The sequence below is a fragment of the Biomphalaria glabrata genome, chromosome 1, assembly GCF_947242115.1.
Source record: "Biomphalaria glabrata chromosome 1, xgBioGlab47.1, whole genome shotgun sequence".
NCBI lineage: Eukaryota > Metazoa > Mollusca > Gastropoda > Planorbidae > Biomphalaria > Biomphalaria glabrata.
In genome coordinates, this window is record NC_074711.1 from 57,191,046 (window position 1) to 57,209,225 (window position 18,180).

Consider the following 18,180-nt stretch of genomic DNA (forward strand, 5'->3'; position numbering starts at 1 on the left):
AATTATGGGATTATGCAGAGGCCTTTACTTTTAGGGTCTGGAAACTGCCATAGGTACAGCCCTGAGCATTGAGGATAGAATAATCTCTTAGGTTATAAGCCTTATTTATATATTCTATATATAATAAGTGTCTATGAATAAAATAAATAATCCATTTTTTTCTATATTACCTAGTTAGTATCACAAGCTTTACACATCATCACTCTGTTCAAGGCCTAAGAAAAAAAGGTTAGTTTAGATATTTAGATGAATGGGAATAACATTTTGAGCATGTCTGTCCACCAAAAAAAAAAAATAAGTATCAAGGCCTATGCTATATTCATGGTAAACCAATAACATTAAAAGTAAAAGTAAAGTTTCCCCTTTCAGACCTTGTGATTTATGGGGCAGATGATGTAAAGGTAATCTGTGTCTAAGGCCCATGGCTAACGAGGGTGTCATGTAGCCAGCACACAGAAGAACTGCTTTTACTAACTAATGTTAGGTACCCATTAGGCCCAAAGTTCCCGAAATTAAAAATCCCAGTCTTCATCAGGATTCAAACTCGGGAACCCCAACTAATTTCAGGTATCAATTAGAGTTGAATGGACTAATGGGAGCCCTAAAAAACCCCAAATTCTAAATCCCAGTCTTAACCAGGATTTAAACTAGAGACTTCAGAAGCCATGCACTTTACCACTGCTCAGCCACCCCCCCCCCCTTTAATCTTAGTTTCAAGAGAATTATTAGAATAAACTTAAAAGAGAAACATCTATATCGCTAGTTATAATCTGATCAAATGTATTAACTGGCTGAGGTGAGGCCCATCTAGCTAATAGATGTGATAAAAAATCTCATTAAAAATTGAATTTTTTAAATTTTGTAAAAAAGATATTGAGTCTAAAATCTATAATTTATCATTTCTTGAAGGATATAATAATGTATAATGTCTTGCTAGTGGAAGTTTATACATTGTCTGCAACATTTGTTAGAAGAGATTATTTTTTAGCCCTTATAAATAATCCTATACTAAAGCAATCATTAGGAGACATTGTAAAGATATTTTACTTGTTCACATTTTGTAGAGTAATGTCTATGTATCACTAAGATATAAGTCTAGTTTTGTACTACAATTGTAGAGTTTAAGCTGCTAAAGTTAAACTAGCTAGACAGTTAAAACAAATGACATTTTTTAAAATCTACTTGCAACATAATATTTAAAAACAAACTGAAAAAGCCAATGACTCTAGAGTAAAAGTTTAGTAAATTTGTCTTGCTTGGAGCCCTTGCCAATGTACTACTATTTTAGTAGCTTTTTTAGTTTTAGTTATTAGTGTTTCACTAATTAATTAATATAATAGTGTCATCCATGAGAAGAAATTATCTTTGGCTTTATGATTTGACCTTTTTAATTACATTTATATACCTGGCTATTATTTTTAACCAGCAACACCATGACGTTACGAGATCTGATACATATCCTCAATACTTATGAAAAATTTAATGTGACTCTGATGGAATCAGCATATACAACATTATTGCAGTAAGTGTATTTGAAAATGGGAAAAACTTAAAAAAAAAAAAACACATATGTTATTGCATTTTAAAAATAAGTAATCTATGCATACATATGGCTATGCAATGTACTTATAAATCCACAAAACACACTTATTCTCATACTAACATTATGTTGGGAGCACATTATAAGTAACCAGCTTTTTTTTTGTTGTTGTTTTCAGAGTAAGATTTTAGAATGTATTGCATATCTATTTGTTTTGATAAAGATAGTAGTGGATAATAAATTTGAAAATTTGGACAAAGCCATAATGTCAAACTGTATTTTACAATTTTTTTTTTACTATTTATATGATTTATAAAAGTGATTTCTGTTTGATGAAAATATTCCTAATTGCTGGAGTATTTATTTCATTTGATTAATTTTGAAAATATTAATGTCCAAAAGTATTGTATCCAACGCTGTCTTTTTTCATTTATTTACTATATTGGCACTTCTGAACCTGGGGCATTACTTTGAGAGACAAAATACTCTAATTGACACAAATTATAAAGTTAAAAAATAAATGCCTATGAACATTTATTTATTTAATTTTTTTACTTTACTTTTAATACTCTTTGTAATTAAAATTAATTGAAAAACATCCCCCCCCCCCCCAACCTCTTTATTGTTTGATTGATACAAAAACTGAATCATTTAAAGAAATTTAGTGGTAAATAATTATTTTTTTTTTTGCAGAAAAATCAGGAGTCATGAAATTACTTATTCTGAATTAAAAAAACATGCAGAGTATTTGTTGACAACTGTTTGCAGAGACATTAATTCTGAAAAGAATACATTAGCAATGAGTGCAGTGAAAGTTCTACTAGTATGTTTACAAGAGTTTGATTTGTAAGTACCATTGATTTTCAAATTATTTTATGTAATACAGAAAACATTTTTATATTGAGTTGTTACTTATTTTTAAAAAAATTGCTTATAGTTCAAAAGGTAAATGTTTTTTATGAACTTTAATACATTTCAATTTTCCTAAAAATACATTGAGGTTTTACTGAATTAATATGATTCTGTAATAGAATAGCCCATAATGCATATTACCCTTTTTATATCTTGATCTAAAAATGATCTTATATTGTTTAAACATTTTCTGTGTGGCTATTTCTTTCAGCATCAAAGCATTTCATTCAGTCATCACGGAGGCTCTAAAAAAACAAGCCAACGCTTATGCCTGTATGTATATTAGCTTGTATGTTTTGAAGTGTACTCATTTTCTTTCTGAGGATCCTGCATTTTCAGTGGTAAATATTTATGTGCTTTATGTAGTGTAATAGGGGATCACACATTACTAACACAGTGACATATTTTAAGTCATTTATCAATAAAAGCTTACACTAAAATGTAGTAAAAGTAGAGTACCCCTTTAAGTTTTGCAATCTATAGGGAAAATGATGTAAAGGTCATCCGTATGCTAAAATTTATATTCATACATCTATATTTACTGTTCTTTATCCATAGACCTACCTTTAGGTGTTGTCTTTGAAAAAAAATTATGCTTGCAGCATTTATGAATTTAAATTTATTATATTCCTTAAATAAGCTCAGACTTAGTATCCTTTCTTTTGGCTTTTATTTCTGATATCTTAATTCCATATATATATTCTTATATTACCAACTGTATTCATGATGTCTTCATTCCATGTATGATCTTATCTCACCAACTGAACCCCTTACATTATTTTAATATTTGGCACAATCCATAGACAAAAAATAAATTCTCATTCATTACACAGGTGTCTTCATTGGTTCACAATAATGAGGAAATCCAAGACTGTAAAGACAGTGTATCCATTGCAGCTGAGGTAGTCCAGTTATTGATTCGGTAAATATCTTTTTTTTTTAAATGGTTAGATTGGACCTAAAGACATTGAGATAGTATGTAGGTGATTTTTAACTTGTCTCTGGAAGACTATGTTGACATTGTGTTTATGTGTATGTGTTTGTTATTAGTATGTAGAGTTATTCCCTTTGGTAAGAAAGTTCATATCAGAGTGTTGTGTGTAACCTCGTTCTGTGAGAGTGTGTAAATAAATGGACTGATGAATCTGGCGTTAGAGTGTTGGCATTATTTATGGTTATTTAGTGTAGCGTTTCTAGATTAACAAGTGGTAGCAGAGCTTGTAAGTAAACATATTTACTTAGTTGATTCTATTTTAAGCGATAATGGCTACAAGAATTGAGATTCCATCCTTTTTGAAAGATATGTCTTATGAATTATATAAGAAAGAACTGCTAGCATGGAATGAAATAATGGAGCTAAAGAAAGAGAAAAGAGCAATAGCCGTAGCCCTTTCATTACCATGAGGCAGTGAGTCAAGGATAAGAGAGAAGGTATTTAAGCAATTAGAGCTGTCGGAGCTCAAGTATCAGGAAGGTTTCGAGAATCTGTTGAAGTTTCTTGACAAGAACTTGGCCAAAGATGACAGTATTGATAAATTTAATGATTTTGAAAACTTCAGGGAAGGGGAAAATCAATCCATACATGATTTTATCTCAGAGTTTGACACAAAGTATAGGAGATTAGAACAGAAACGAATGAAGATGTTACCTGAGATTTTGGCCTTCAAGTTGCTCAGAAAGGCAAGAATTACGCAAACTGAGAAGATGCTAGTTTTAACAGGTATAAACTTTGCTAATAGAGAGACGCTGTATGAAGAATCAAATGCATCTCTTAGAAAGTTCAAAGGAGAAGATGGTAAAGGGAAAAAGTTTGATGCCTGTATCAAACTTGAGCCAAGGTGTTTGTCTGAGAATGAGGAGGCTTTATGGGCGGCTGGCTACAAGAAACATGAACCAATTAGCAGTTTAGGAAGACGAGGTGAACAACAGTTGAATCACAGCAGACGTGAAAACTTCAAGAGTTTTCAAAGACGAGAAAAAGAGCAGTTGAAATATACCAACAAGCCAAATGTGGAACATCATGGAAATAGACTTTATAAAGGTGGAAGTCAATTTAGAATTGAAGGTCAAGTAAGACACATTGCTCGATATCAGTTCTCTCAACCTAATAAGAAAGGTTTAAACCCATTAGGTCGTGATGGAAATGTTTTGAGATGCATATCTTGTGGATCATATAGACATCTTTTGTCTAAATGTCCAGACAGGTGGGAGAATCTGACAGAAACTCTCAAAGTTGTAGAGCATGAAAAGGGAACTTGTCCGTTTACTGGAGACCACAGAGAGAAAGATTTTACAACGAGGTTATGAGGGCAGTGCACGCTCCAGTATAGCGATGAATTTTTTTTAAGATTGACAGTTGTGAAGAAATTCAAGGCTGACCTGCTTCTAGAATGTGCATGTATTTTGAAATTACACATGTGTAGAGCTGCTAGTATAGTTTGGACAATACTTCTTCAAGGTCACGGTCAACGAGAGCATTATAATCATACTGTAGCTGACTGTGTGTTTGTGGAGACTACTTTCAGTTCCTGTGGCTGAAAAACAAAGTGAACATACCTGTGTCGAAGTATTAGGCAGAAAATTTTTACTTTGTGACTTTTGATCTAGCGACCAGAAGAAAAAATCTGTGTTTTAGTCTGAGACAATGTGAATCTATCTGTTTTAGCCACAAGTTTGCTGTGTATAGAGACATTGTTTTTTCCTTAACAATTGGCATTACTTTCTCGTATCGCCTTTGAGTCACTCTAGTTTCATACGATGCGCTTTAAGTTTAAAAACAGCACTACAACAGAGAAGATTGTTAACAGTTCCTCTCTTAAATCCCCCCCCCCCCCAAAGCTTGTTACTCCACTACATTTGATGAGACTGCAGAGCATTGTCAACATTTCTTTACCCCACTACATTTAATCTTCTTTGTGTAGGAAGAATGATTTTTGAAACCTGAATGTATGAGACTGTGTGTATTTCTGGTTAATGCCTACAACACCAACAGAAAGATACTATCTACACTTGCCACTTTTAACATCAACGTTACCATCAGAGAATGCAGAAATAGTGAAGAAACAAGATGATGTCTGACAGTACAAGTCTTTTGGTCGGGCAGCTTACCACCATAAGATCCTCAGAACAATTGACTCCATTCTTGGCGTCTTTTAAGCCCTACATTCTTAGGATGTATGGCTCCATACCTAGTGTTTTACCCCCCTCCCCCCAATCTTCCTAGTCTTATCAACCATATGTTGACAACCCATTTGACTCCATTCTATGTGCACAGTTTGACCAGATACGAAGGTACATGAATCGCCTATTTTTGTTTTCTTATGTAGCCTATATGCTCATCTTTACTTAGCCTTCAAAATATAATGAGAAAATGAGAGAGAGAGAGGAAGAAATGAGTGAATGAAGAAAGAAATGAAAGAAAGAAAAAAAGAAATTGTAAATAATGTTAACATTGTATTTATGTGTATGCGTTTGTTATTAGTATGTAGAGTTATTCCCTTTGGTAAGAAAGTTCATATCATAGTGTTGTGTGTAACCTTGTACTGTGAGAGTGTGTAAATAAATGGGCCAATGAATCTGGCGTTATAGTGTTGGTGTTGTTTATGGTTATTTAGTGTAGCGTTTCTAGCTTAACAGACTATTCCACTATATCTTTATTTGTTACATTATTATGATAGAACTTCTATACAATTTTTAAAATCAGAAAATGATACATCTATACTATAAAGTAGAATGTAACGTGTATGTATGTTTCTTTTGGAAATCAAAACTGATTGACCTATCTGGATAAAACTTGGCAGAAATGTTCCTTGGGTGCTAACTGGAACCGTAACGTATGTATAGTAGCCCTAAAACAAACTTAAGACCCTCAAAAAAAAAAGTCGCCCAACTCTATGAAAGTATTAGTATCTTATAAATCTAGGCCATGTTTACCATGTTTACATGAGAAAAGATCGAAAGGATTTAGACCTAGATCTAATTTTTAAAACTACACTTTGCACAGATAGTTTTTTACTTTGACACATGAAAATTACAAAATATAGTCTATTGATTTCATTATTTAATAAAATGAAGCTTCAAATTTGTCTTTCAAAAGCATTTTTACATAAATTCCTTCCTTATATCTGCAAATTTAGAAGTCCTGACGTACTTTATAATCCCATTCATCTATCAAAGCTGACATCTAAGTCTAGACTCTAGGCAGTCTAGATCTAATTCAAAGAGGAAAGATCTACTTTATACTTTAACACATTAACATACAAAATAAAATGAATTCATTTCATATTTTAATAAAATTAACCCTCAAATTTTGTGTTTCTAAAGCATTTTTCATGCATTTGTTCGCTATAGCTTCCATGTTGACATGCATGTCCCATTCATGTGTCGTGCACACCGCTATGTAAACACACTATGTTTGGACAGGCTACATGAGGCTCTATATGAGGGATATTAAATATACTAACATACAATAATGAGCCATTGAATTACCTCTTATAATAGTAGGTCTACATCTATTATAATAATATCTAGACTCTAGATCTAGATCTAAATATATGTAGACCTACAAGCAATGTTTTTATAAAAAAATGGATTTAGGTTGAATAACTATTTTGATAGCTTTATTCATACTATTTTTTTAATTCATGCATTCGCTTTCTTATAGCATTATTATTTTTATTTCATTGTTTCCAAAACACTCTCAGTGACTATATCGACAGTGATACGCAAATTAAGACCCACTGACCGCGGGTAATATATGTCTAGTTTTGTATAAAGGAAAATGTGCACCCTTTGTATATAATTCTAATGGTTATATTTTATTGAATAAAAAATTAGTTTAATTTTGGGTAATGAAGTTAAAAATGAAAAAGATGTTGATAAAATCTAAGGCTAGAAAGCTGATGTGTTTATCTAAACAGAGTTTTTTGAAATTAAATTATATTTATCCATAAGTTCACACAAAAAATATCACATTTAAAAACATGCAAACAGTTTTATATGTTTATGATACTCATTCAAAGAAGAAGATAATCTACATCCTAGCGGGCAGGGTATGAACCCAGGACAATCGAGTTGACCAAACGACAGCCCAGCACCTATGCAGTACGACTAGGCAGCCATAAAAGGGAAAACTGAACAACTTCATCCCTTGTTGCTTCCATTGGAAATACACAACAAAAAAGAGAAAAATAAATAACTTTAATAAACTTTTTAAAACTTCATTCTTGGTGAAATGCTTTGAAAGAAATAAAATCTGAATGTTAAGAAAGGGAAACTATTCTGGATTAAATTTAAATTAGCAACATTTCCAAACTCTAGAAAATTAAAAAAACTCATTGTTTTTATAAAAAAAAACAGCAAAAAATTATCAAGTTGTTTTATATTCAATATCATTTCATTTAAACATCTAGATTAAGTTTGGGTTAGAGTTAAAATTCTCCATTTAGTAGCAATAAAAAGAAACCCTTTACACAACTTATATTTGTAGAAATATTTTTATTTTGAGGAAAAACTTAGAAATAATTATACAATCAGTGTTTGGGTAACATTTCAAGAAACTTAAAAAATAATTAAAAATTAAAAAAAAAAAGCATAGTAAAAAGCATATCACAAGTGATTTTACAGGACAAACAAGTTTAACACTATTAAGAAAATGTCAGATTGAGAGGCAAATTGTAAAAGATGATCCAAATAAAAACAAACAAACAATAATTTAAACACTAACAATATTTAAAAAAAAACACCTCATTAAACTATTAGCCTTATGCTAAGTTAGTAAGACATTATGCTGAGACCAGCATATATAAAATTTAAATATTTTTCAGTGCTATTTGAATATAGAGCCTAAATCTCTATAATTAACACATGGTTATGTTTATCACATAATTATCTTTTATCTATTATAAATACATTACAGACCTGTATTGTAATAAATGTTTAGCGGCCAGCCATTATTCTATAACTTCACCTTCTTGAGGCACTGCATTTTAATTCAACAGATGCCAACATGCCATTAGAGTCAGTGTATTCTCTTTGATTGGACTGTTCTTCACCAATTACTTTGATTCCATTGTTCATTTCAGACTGGAGAAAATTGCGGATCAGAATTTGAAAGCATCTTTTTCTCCCTGGGCACGTTACATTTTCTTAGCACTGGGGAGCCCCGATCAAGAAATCAGAAACCAGGCTCTTGAATTGTTAGAAAAGTACAAGGAGCACCTCACCAATAATGAATCATTAAGCCTGTTTGTAGCTAAAGCCATCCAGAATGTAAGGGTCTTAATTATGTACACTTATCTACGTTATGGCTATAAATAAGTCATTAAGCTATATTTATGCAATATTGTAGCATTAAAACTCTGATTGTTAATTCTCAATACAGGGAGGGGCAATAACTATGCTAAACAGTTGTTTACACTCTTCATTTCTGTTTGAACAGAGGTGATGATTAGTTGTTTTGTTCACTGTTTCTGACTTAAATTAAATTCATTAATTTCGTTAGATTTGTAACTTTAATAATGACAGACTAGAAGAAAAAATTAAACTACTTTCTGTTCTTGTAACTACAAATTATGGGTTTCCTATTATATATATTGATTTAGTTATGTTATAATTCCAAATGCCTCAGCAACATTAATCTCTCGTGAGTGCAAGGAGGAATTATGATCCATTACATGTACATATATAATTTTTAGAGCCTCCAGTTGCCACAGAAAAACTTTTTTTTTCTACTTAATAGCAGTGGTGAAGTAAATGTCCATAATTTATTGTATAAAACTGTCTGATAAGTTTAAGCTATCTTTAATATTACTTTATTTCTATTTTTACTAAATTAATAAATATTTTGTTTATTTTAAGTCCACTATTACTGGGTATTCAATAGTAGAAAAAAACATGTTATAGATACAGGTTGCGTCAAAAAAATGTATACACACTTTGAACTGTCATAGACAATTTATTTCCCGTTCTAAGACTAAGACTGCTTTATTGATCCTTACGGAAATTTGTTGTGATTACAAGGACTCGTTTCTCATATAAAGACAACACAACAGAAAAATACACATAAATACAACAGACAACATAAAGAGTTCATTCAGCGACTACACACAGGTATCTTGGTGCATTTCATGTTCCCTGATCAATGAGTGGCGGTGATAGAGTCTGACCGAGTGAGGTACGAACGAGTTTTTGTACCGCTCTGTTATTATTTTGATTGACAGCAGTCGCCCACTTCGCGACGACCTGGCGTAGTTCTGATGGAGCGGGTGGCCATTGTCTTCCAAGATTTTTTCGATTTTTCTTAGGCGCGTTTGTTCAATCAGTTCCTTTAAATGTGGTAATGTTGTGAGAGTAATTTTTGATGTTTTTTTAATGCTAAATTTCTGGACATGGAAAGCTTAATGTCCAATTTAAAAAAGACTTGATTAATGTGAGTAATGTTCAAACTGGTGGCCCTCAGCATCAATACATTGCTGAGTACGAGTGTGACGATACGAAACTTGCATGCAAAAGTTCATTTGAGTTTTCCCCAGCAAATCGTGGGAAACTTTTATTTTTAACTTAAAACAATTATTTTCCTGTCCACCCATAACTAAATTCTTATAGGATTTATCTCCCCTTGCACTGCTTCTCACGGGACGAATCTCATTAACTAGCTTCTCTAGGGCTAACTTTTAAATTTTGACCGCTGTACAGGTGACCAGCACACAATGCTTGCGGCAACAGCGCTACACGCAGAGGCTTAATAACTTTTCACACCTATTATTAGTGAGATTTCATTAGGGACAAATGGGTGAGTGCAAATATTTTACTATACTTATTTTATCTTATAGGAATGTGTGAGTACACATTAGTACACAATCACGTTCCCCGTCATTACATTATGACTTTATTATGCATGTACATTGTACTATTTTATGTCGATGCTATATCTTCATATAGTATTACTAATGCCACTATGGTTATCTACATTTGAAACCATAGTTATTGTATTTGATTTGTTATGTTTCATCCATTCCTGTATCTTAGTGATTGATGTAAACAATAACCTTTTGGAATCTAAGTACTGTCTTACAGAGCGCTTGGGAAAGTAATTATTTCGCATTCCTATTATATATCCCTCATACATATTAACCTTGATCATTGTATCTCGATCCCTAGTATTTTATTTTCATCTTATCCTTTAGTATATAATATGCTCATTCCCCATTTTACTATAACTGATTACTTATCGTCGTAATCAAATTTAATGGATGAATCTTGACTAGTATCATCCTACATTGTATGATAACACATTTATTGTGGTTATCTTACTTGTATCTTTTTGTTATTGAGTTATATGCGTGCTTTAAGATTTTATACATGATTTATACATGATTGTCTTAAATGCCTTATTGGGATTGATACCAATGCCTGCATCTGAATGATTGCAAGGCATATGGGAATCCCTGCTCAATGCCTTTAGGAGGTTCCTAATTGTCTGTCTTATCCCCAGCCTGGTTGCTACACACGATTGCTACACCCGACTGTTATAACTACCAGATCTCCACCCAAAGCTGTAACCGGAGCAGACCACACCAGATACCCCCCCCCCCCAAATTACATACCTGTTAGTAAGAAGGCATTGCCTACTGTCCTTGGCCTTAAAATATTGCCCAGTGTCCACATTGCCTTATACTGCCCAGTATCATCTGCCCAGTACCCGGCCCAAACTGTCCACTGCCCAATAGCTATTGCCTAATGCCGACTGATTAGAGCAACCTTTGCTGCAGAAGATAAACTGGTGTTGAGTTAGCACGGCTCTCTACGAGCTAGAGACCACAGCTGAGAGATCACCCCACTACAACTTAGTCTGCAGCACCAACCCTCTCTACTGCTAAACAGGCAGCGGCCTCACCCTACAGCATAGAGAATATCCCGAGCAGACGTCCTAAGACAGAGCCGGATGACTCATCCTTCTGAGTGCCAGTCCTACGACCGCCAGAAGACGACCCACGGGCTAGCAGCTAAGAATATAAGTAATCAAGGCATAGGAACACTCTTCTCTCCCAATCACTCACCAATTAGCAATCCATGATGAGCAGTTATGCTAGATATTAGCACCTTCATTTCATTTCTTAATTATAATTTTATTTGATCATTTATCTTTTGTAAACTTTCATTTATTAAATTATTTTTATTTATAAACTTGTAATATTGGTCTGTTCTTACTATTAGTTGCGGTGTGCCTGTACAAAATCTTATATGTGAGTGGGCTAAATTAATAAAATTTCCCCTAGACTTAAATAAACTTGCCACAAATTAACTAATTTAACATCTCACCACAACGAGTCAACACTGATTCCGTACATCATACCAAAGTGTCCACTGAGATTTCTGCACCCACCGCCTGAATCTCATTCCACAGTGTGTCCAGGTGACGTGTTTTATGTTTGTACATCTTTTCTTTAACTGTGCGTTATAAGAAGAAATCCAGCGGCGTGAGGTCTGGAGAGCGTGCAGAAAACTTGATTGGTCCCCTGCGTCCTATCTACTGGCCTGGCAAATTGTGATCCAGTTATTCTCGTACTTCTGCTCTTCAAAACCTAAACTCACGTCCGCCATGTTGCAGTTACTTCCTTGCCACTGCTGCAACTTGTTGAAGAAACATGACATTGCTTTCTCACAGAAATTTACCCTTGTAGAACGGGAAATAAATTGTCTATGACAGTTCAAAGTGTGTATACATTTTTTTGACGCACCCTGTATTTACATTTAGTCTGAATCTATTAAGGCCAGCCTCATATATTTAACTTAATTAAACCAACAAAATGAATTTGTTACATATAGGCCCTAGTTCGAATTTTATTGATGACTGTATAGAGTTCGCCAGGTACTAATTTAAGAATACTTCAAAATAAGTAATAATTCTGATATTGTAAATTGCAGGAGCTTGGCCAGAATTTGAAAAACTTGTATGCTAAGAACACAACCTTTGTTCTAAAAGCTTTGGTGTTGGTTGTAAAAACTGTAGGGAAGGTGAGACATCATTTTCTTTCTTTTTGTAAAATGTTTTTAAACAAACGCTTTGATTTGTGTCACCATGATATTTTTTTATGATATAGAGATTTGCCTTTCTTAAATAAAAATCAATATATATTATATAGATATATACACAGATATATCTATCTATCTATCTATCTATCTATCTATATATATATATATATATATATATATATATATATATATATATATATATATATATATATATATATAAGAGTAATTTTTAGTAAACATTTATCAACTATCTTTCTTTGATTCATTGTTCTTGCTTCTTGTTAACTTTGACCCATTGTTCCTGCTAACTTGAATTGATTGTTCCTGCTATGATCTTAACACTCATAAAAAATAACTCTTTATAAAATTTTTAAGGGCTTTTGGTAGACACTTAAAGTTTATTATATACAAGTCCATGTCATGTGAATATTTTTGTTCAAAGCATTTCAAGAGAGATTATTTTCTCTGCAATCTAATCATGTAATTATTGTATTTTTTTCTCTTATGCAAAGTAGACTTATCACTGCATCCTTTCATTACAGTTGAATCCAGAGACCTGCTGCTTATTCTGGAGGTTCCTTTTAAGTCACATAGAAAGAAATTAATAAAACCAAAGGGAAAAAATCATTTTTTTGTATGAAATTCTTTTGTAAGTTTATTCTTTATTTAATAGAAAATGTAAATAGTTGTTTTTTTTCCTCTATCCAGGAACTGCATAGTATTTTAAAGAAGATGGTAGCCATAATTCACCCGAAAATAGCTTCACCTGATAAACTTATGTATTTTGATACCTTGGAAATCATGATTAACTGTTTGGTAGCTAATAATGCAGGTAATAAATTATGATTTACCTGACTTTATCAAAACTTTGACCTTTTCACAAACTAATTTTGCTTTCATAATAAGGATGCTGGTTAATTAAAGTTTTTTTTTTTTTAATTGAATTTTAATTGTCTAAAATATAAACTTTAAAATATGAGCTATTTGTTGTTTTTTTTTTTTTAATTTTTAAAATTATTTCTTTTCTTTATTTCCTGACTTCATTTAGATGTAATCTGTCAACCAAACACTGTTGACCTAATTATGACATGCCTAAAAGCAAAATACAATATGACAGAGGAAGAATCAGTCAAGAAAATACATTTGTTCTGGCTTCTAGTCAAAGCATTAGGATCTAATATTTCTTGTCTACGCAACAAGGTAAAAAACTTTAAACTGTCAGTAACTCAATTTGTATACTCCATGTTTTAAAGTTATATCTCCATTTTTGTACCTGTTAACTTATTCAGAATGTAAAGAATAAACTTAGCTAAATGTAAAACTACCATAGTCCTGATCACACATGACAAATATGTAGTTTTCCTGCAGCCCTTTGCAGTATAGCTTGGTAAGACATTAGTGTGCTTTAGTTGATGAACTGCAAATAGTGTAGTTTTTATGTTTTCCAAGAACTAATTTAAATGTGTCTTTTCATCGAAAATGTTATCCATTCAAAAGTGCTTATCCAAGAATGAGAAAATTTAAACTATCAAAGAAGTGTAAGCATTTTAAGAAACTATGAAAAAACAGTAGTGATATACTCTGAAAAATTAAAGGGGGTATGGGGATGTTCATAGGTTGACACCAAACAAAATGAATAATAAAAATAATAAGGCAAAAATATAATTAAACAAGATTACAAAGAGAGTTTGTGTTACACAAACTCAGAGGCGGCCCCCGTCGAGTCGGATCCCTGTCGGATCTGCATATTCGCAAATAATATTCAAGAGGTGATTTAATTTTGATGTAAAATGTTTTACACGTTTCGGATGTTCCTTCAGAGTTGAAGATAATTACTTCCTAGTCCAAACCTCCCGCAGGACGACGGGGGATGGGAGCGGGCAGGGTTTGAACCCTGGGCCATCCATAAATCTGAACGACAGTCCAGCGCGCAAACCGCACGACCAGGCAGCCATCCGATGGTCAAAAGTAATAATGTTTCAAAGATTCATTTGCCGTAAATTTAAATTTAATAAAAAAATAGTAGATTAGTTTTAGTATATTAAAACATTACAATATTGATCAAAACGTTTGGAAATGAAAATCTACACTTTTTTTTACACTTTAAGTTTAGAAATTGAAATTCTACATCTTAATCTAGTCTATTTTAGTCTAAACTAGATCTAGAAATTCTAGATCTAGACTCTAAAATAATTTTAATTAGAATATAAATCCAGATCTAGATATACTGTAATAAAAATCTAGATCTAGTTTAAAAAATCTAGATATCATTCCTTTTTTAAACGCGAGTCACATAACGAGGCTAAATAAACATTACTATACCGAGTTCTTTTTTCATTTCATTTGAAGAATTAATTCCATATAACGTCAGAGGGAAAAAAAAACACTACGTCACACGGCCTAGCTAGACTAAAAATCGCCTTCATCTATAAGAGCCATTTATCGAGTGTTCATAGACTTTGGTGCACCGAGTGCGTTCTTTAAGCATTTCATTTAAAGAATTCATTCCATATGACGTCAAAGGAAAAAAAAACACTACGTCACACGGCCTAGCTAGAATAAAAATCGCCTTCATCATTACGAGCCTTTTATCGAGTGTTCATAGACATTGGTGCACCGAGTGCGTTCTTTTAGCATTTCATTTAAAGAATTCATTCCATATGACGTCAAAGGAAAAAAAAAACACTACGTCACAAGGCCTAGCTAGACTAAAAATCACCTTTATCAACACGAGCCATTTCTCGAGTGTTCATAGACATTGGTGCACCGAGTGCGTTCTTTTAGCATTTCATTTAAAGAATTCATTCCATGTGACGTCAAAGGAAAAAAAAAACACTACGTCACACGGCTTTGTTAGACTAAAATATGTTTTCATTAATACAAGCAATTTTTTCGAGGGTTAATAGACATTGGTGCACCGAGTGCGTTCTTTTAACATTACATTTAAAGAGTCCATTCATATGACGTCAAAGAAAAAAAATTCCATTACCTCACAATAGGCTAGTACCGGTACCATAAAAAAAAAATGTCTTTATTTACACGAGATATTTAACGAGGGTTCATAGACATTGGTGCACTGAGTTCTAATAGATATTATTTAAAAAGGATCAAAGCCACATTGTTTTTGCGTTTTGTCTGTCAGTCGGTCTGTCCGTTATCTTGATATAAAAAAAAAACAACTAAAAGTTATTAAAAATTGATTAACCTTTATTTTACGTTTCAAAACATCGCAATAATTTTTAGGTATGAACACAATTGAAAAGTTTATATAATAGATTGTTCCGGATGTTTGTATAAATAGTAAAAGAAAAAGAGAATTTCAGATAAATGTAATACCGTTAATTACATTTTTTGGATGGTCTCGTATAAAAATTAGATGTACTACAGCCACGTGGAGAGATTTTCATACCTTACTTTGGTGTTTGGATTCTGTTTTCCTTAAAAATCGGAACATAATATTAACGATAATTAGATTTTTTAATGTTTTAGGTAGAAAGTTAAATGTACTGTAAGAGAGTAGTGAGTTAAAATATTTTTCATAAAAATCCGTAAAAACATTATTTCGTAAATAAGAAGATTATTTGTTTATTAATTAGAAGAGGGAGTTCAAACAATTATTTGGCGTTAGTAGATTTTTAAATAAATTCGGAAATTTCTGGCGACGATTTGTAAGAAACAAAATCCGGAACTTTCTTTATCGATTACAAAACTTCTATGTTATGTTTTACAAGAAAATTAAATGTCTAAAAAGTAATTTTCAGTAATCAATTCTAGTAAATTACTTTTTTTAAAAGCCTTATGCGATTTCAAACAATCATTAGGCATAATTCATGTTTTATAAAACAATATCCGGAACATTTTTACACTTAATGAAATATAAGTCAGTATAGAGATTATGATTTAGCATTAATATGCTATTTACATAAAAAACGGAACAACATATTATTGATAATATGTTTTTGCAACGTTTAAGCATGGAAATTGAATGTAATATAAGTTAGAAGAGCAAACAAACATTTGTTGGCGTTGATTAGTTTTGCACAAAAAAATCCGGAACAATCAATTTTAGATACTTAAAACTATTGAGATGTTATGGGAGGAACATTAAAGGGTAAATCAGATTTTCAATAGCTTTTAGAGTTCTAGTTTTTTAAATCTAATCGTGACGGACAGACCTACCAACAGACAAAACGCACAAAAATAAGCTTCTTTTATTCGGATGGGGGCACTAAACAAAAAATAAATAAAATCTGATTTTTAAAAAAAGTTTAAGGAATTGGTTTAGCACCTGATCATGTTGCGACGTTACGCTACTGCACGAAAATCGCTGCATAAAAAGTCCATTTAAAAAAATGTGCGTGATATTTACATACAAAGTGCATTATTAGCCTTTATAAACAAACAGAAATGTTTTCTTTTAATTTTAGCAGCTAGTTGACCAGAAAAAACGTCTTTAACTATTATTTGTATTTGTTGTAAACATTTCCTGTACATTTTAAAAATATATTTGACTTAGTGATACTGAAAATACACAAAAATTGTCGATCTTTGTTAGCATATTGTAACATTGCCTCCCTTACATTTACGTAATTGTTTTAGAATTGGTGTATTTTTATGAAAAAATCGCTTGCATAATTAATTTTATAAATTAAACGGTTTGCTTTTAGAAAACCAAAAGTAGCCGTTGCACCTAAACTTTTCAAGCCGGATTTAATGATGAAATAATATTTTTCATATCTCTTCTAGTTTTCAAGATCTGAGTGTGACAGACGGACATTTTGCACAAACCTAATAGCGGCTTTTTCCCCTTACGGGGGCCGCTAAAAAAGAAATAAAAATATAATAACAGCACCAAGTTGATCAGAAAATATATTTAAAAAATGGTTAAGTTTTATTTTATAAGTATTTTGCAAACTGTTTGTTCTTCAATTCTGTTATATTTCTGGGGTGTTTCAATGTGCTAGTCAAGTCAGAAGTTTAAACAAAATCTTCCATCTACTTATGTTCCAAACATATTAGTATTCCTTTGTCTTGAACCACTTCTACACTCATTGTGTCTTTGTTACAGTCTAATATTCATCCGTGGGCTTCCATAGTTTTTCTGAGCCTTCATTTTTGTTTCTTCACTTTTTATCTTTTTATCCATTATTCTCAAAGAAGAGTTTTGCTGAGATCTTCTTTATGTATCCGTTGTTTGGCTTTGTGTCTCTCTTTTTGTATTTCTTTTCTTTATTCATTTCCTAGAATTCTTCAAATTTGTATTCACATCTAATCTGAAACCTCTGCAATCTTAGAATCTTCAAAAGACTGACAAAATTTCATCACGTTTTGGCATGACAGATATTAGTAAACCTATCTTACTAATGTGGTATTCAGATGCTAAATCTGCACATCTTTAACATCTTTTGAAGAAAACCTAAGCTTTTTTTTTTTTTCCAGTTCCCTTTGTTGGGTGACATCCATCTGGGACTGTTTAGAATGCATAAATTCTCCATAGCCAGTGTTATGTGCTCCAATTTAGGCACTAAATTCTCAGACGTAATCTGTGACATTTGTGTCTATAGAACTTTCTAAGGTAGCGAAATCAATAGTTATTTTAAAAAGCCATGATTATTCTGTGTTCTTGTGTGTCTCTCTCTGAGTTGACTCAATAATATGTCTACAGCCTGTTTGTGAGGTTGATTATGCCCAAA

The 18,180-nt window shown here is 32.2% G+C and overlaps 1 protein-coding gene across 2 annotated transcripts in view; it reads left to right on the plus strand.

The window, feature by feature from the left end:
- Nucleotides 1-18,180, plus strand: part of LOC106073066 (uncharacterized) — a 30,655-nt gene continuing 12,475 nt past the window's right edge. The window contains exons 1-10 of one of the 2 annotated variants that reach the window (XM_056004044.1): nt 1-53; nt 175-228; nt 1,427-1,522; nt 2,234-2,386; nt 2,664-2,793; nt 3,286-3,374; nt 8,536-8,722; nt 12,380-12,469; nt 13,196-13,319; nt 13,536-13,687. In XM_056004044.1, the coding sequence (XP_055860019.1) occupies nt 1,434-1,522; nt 2,234-2,386; nt 2,664-2,793; nt 3,286-3,374; nt 8,536-8,722; nt 12,380-12,469; nt 13,196-13,319; nt 13,536-13,687 (1,014 nt within the window). In that variant the 5' untranslated portion in view covers nt 1-53; nt 175-228; nt 1,427-1,433. The remainder of the gene's footprint in view (nt 54-174; nt 229-1,426; nt 1,523-2,233; nt 2,387-2,663; nt 2,794-3,285; nt 3,375-8,535; nt 8,723-12,379; nt 12,470-13,195; nt 13,320-13,535; nt 13,688-18,180) is intronic. The other variant, XM_056004048.1, reaches the window with a different exon arrangement.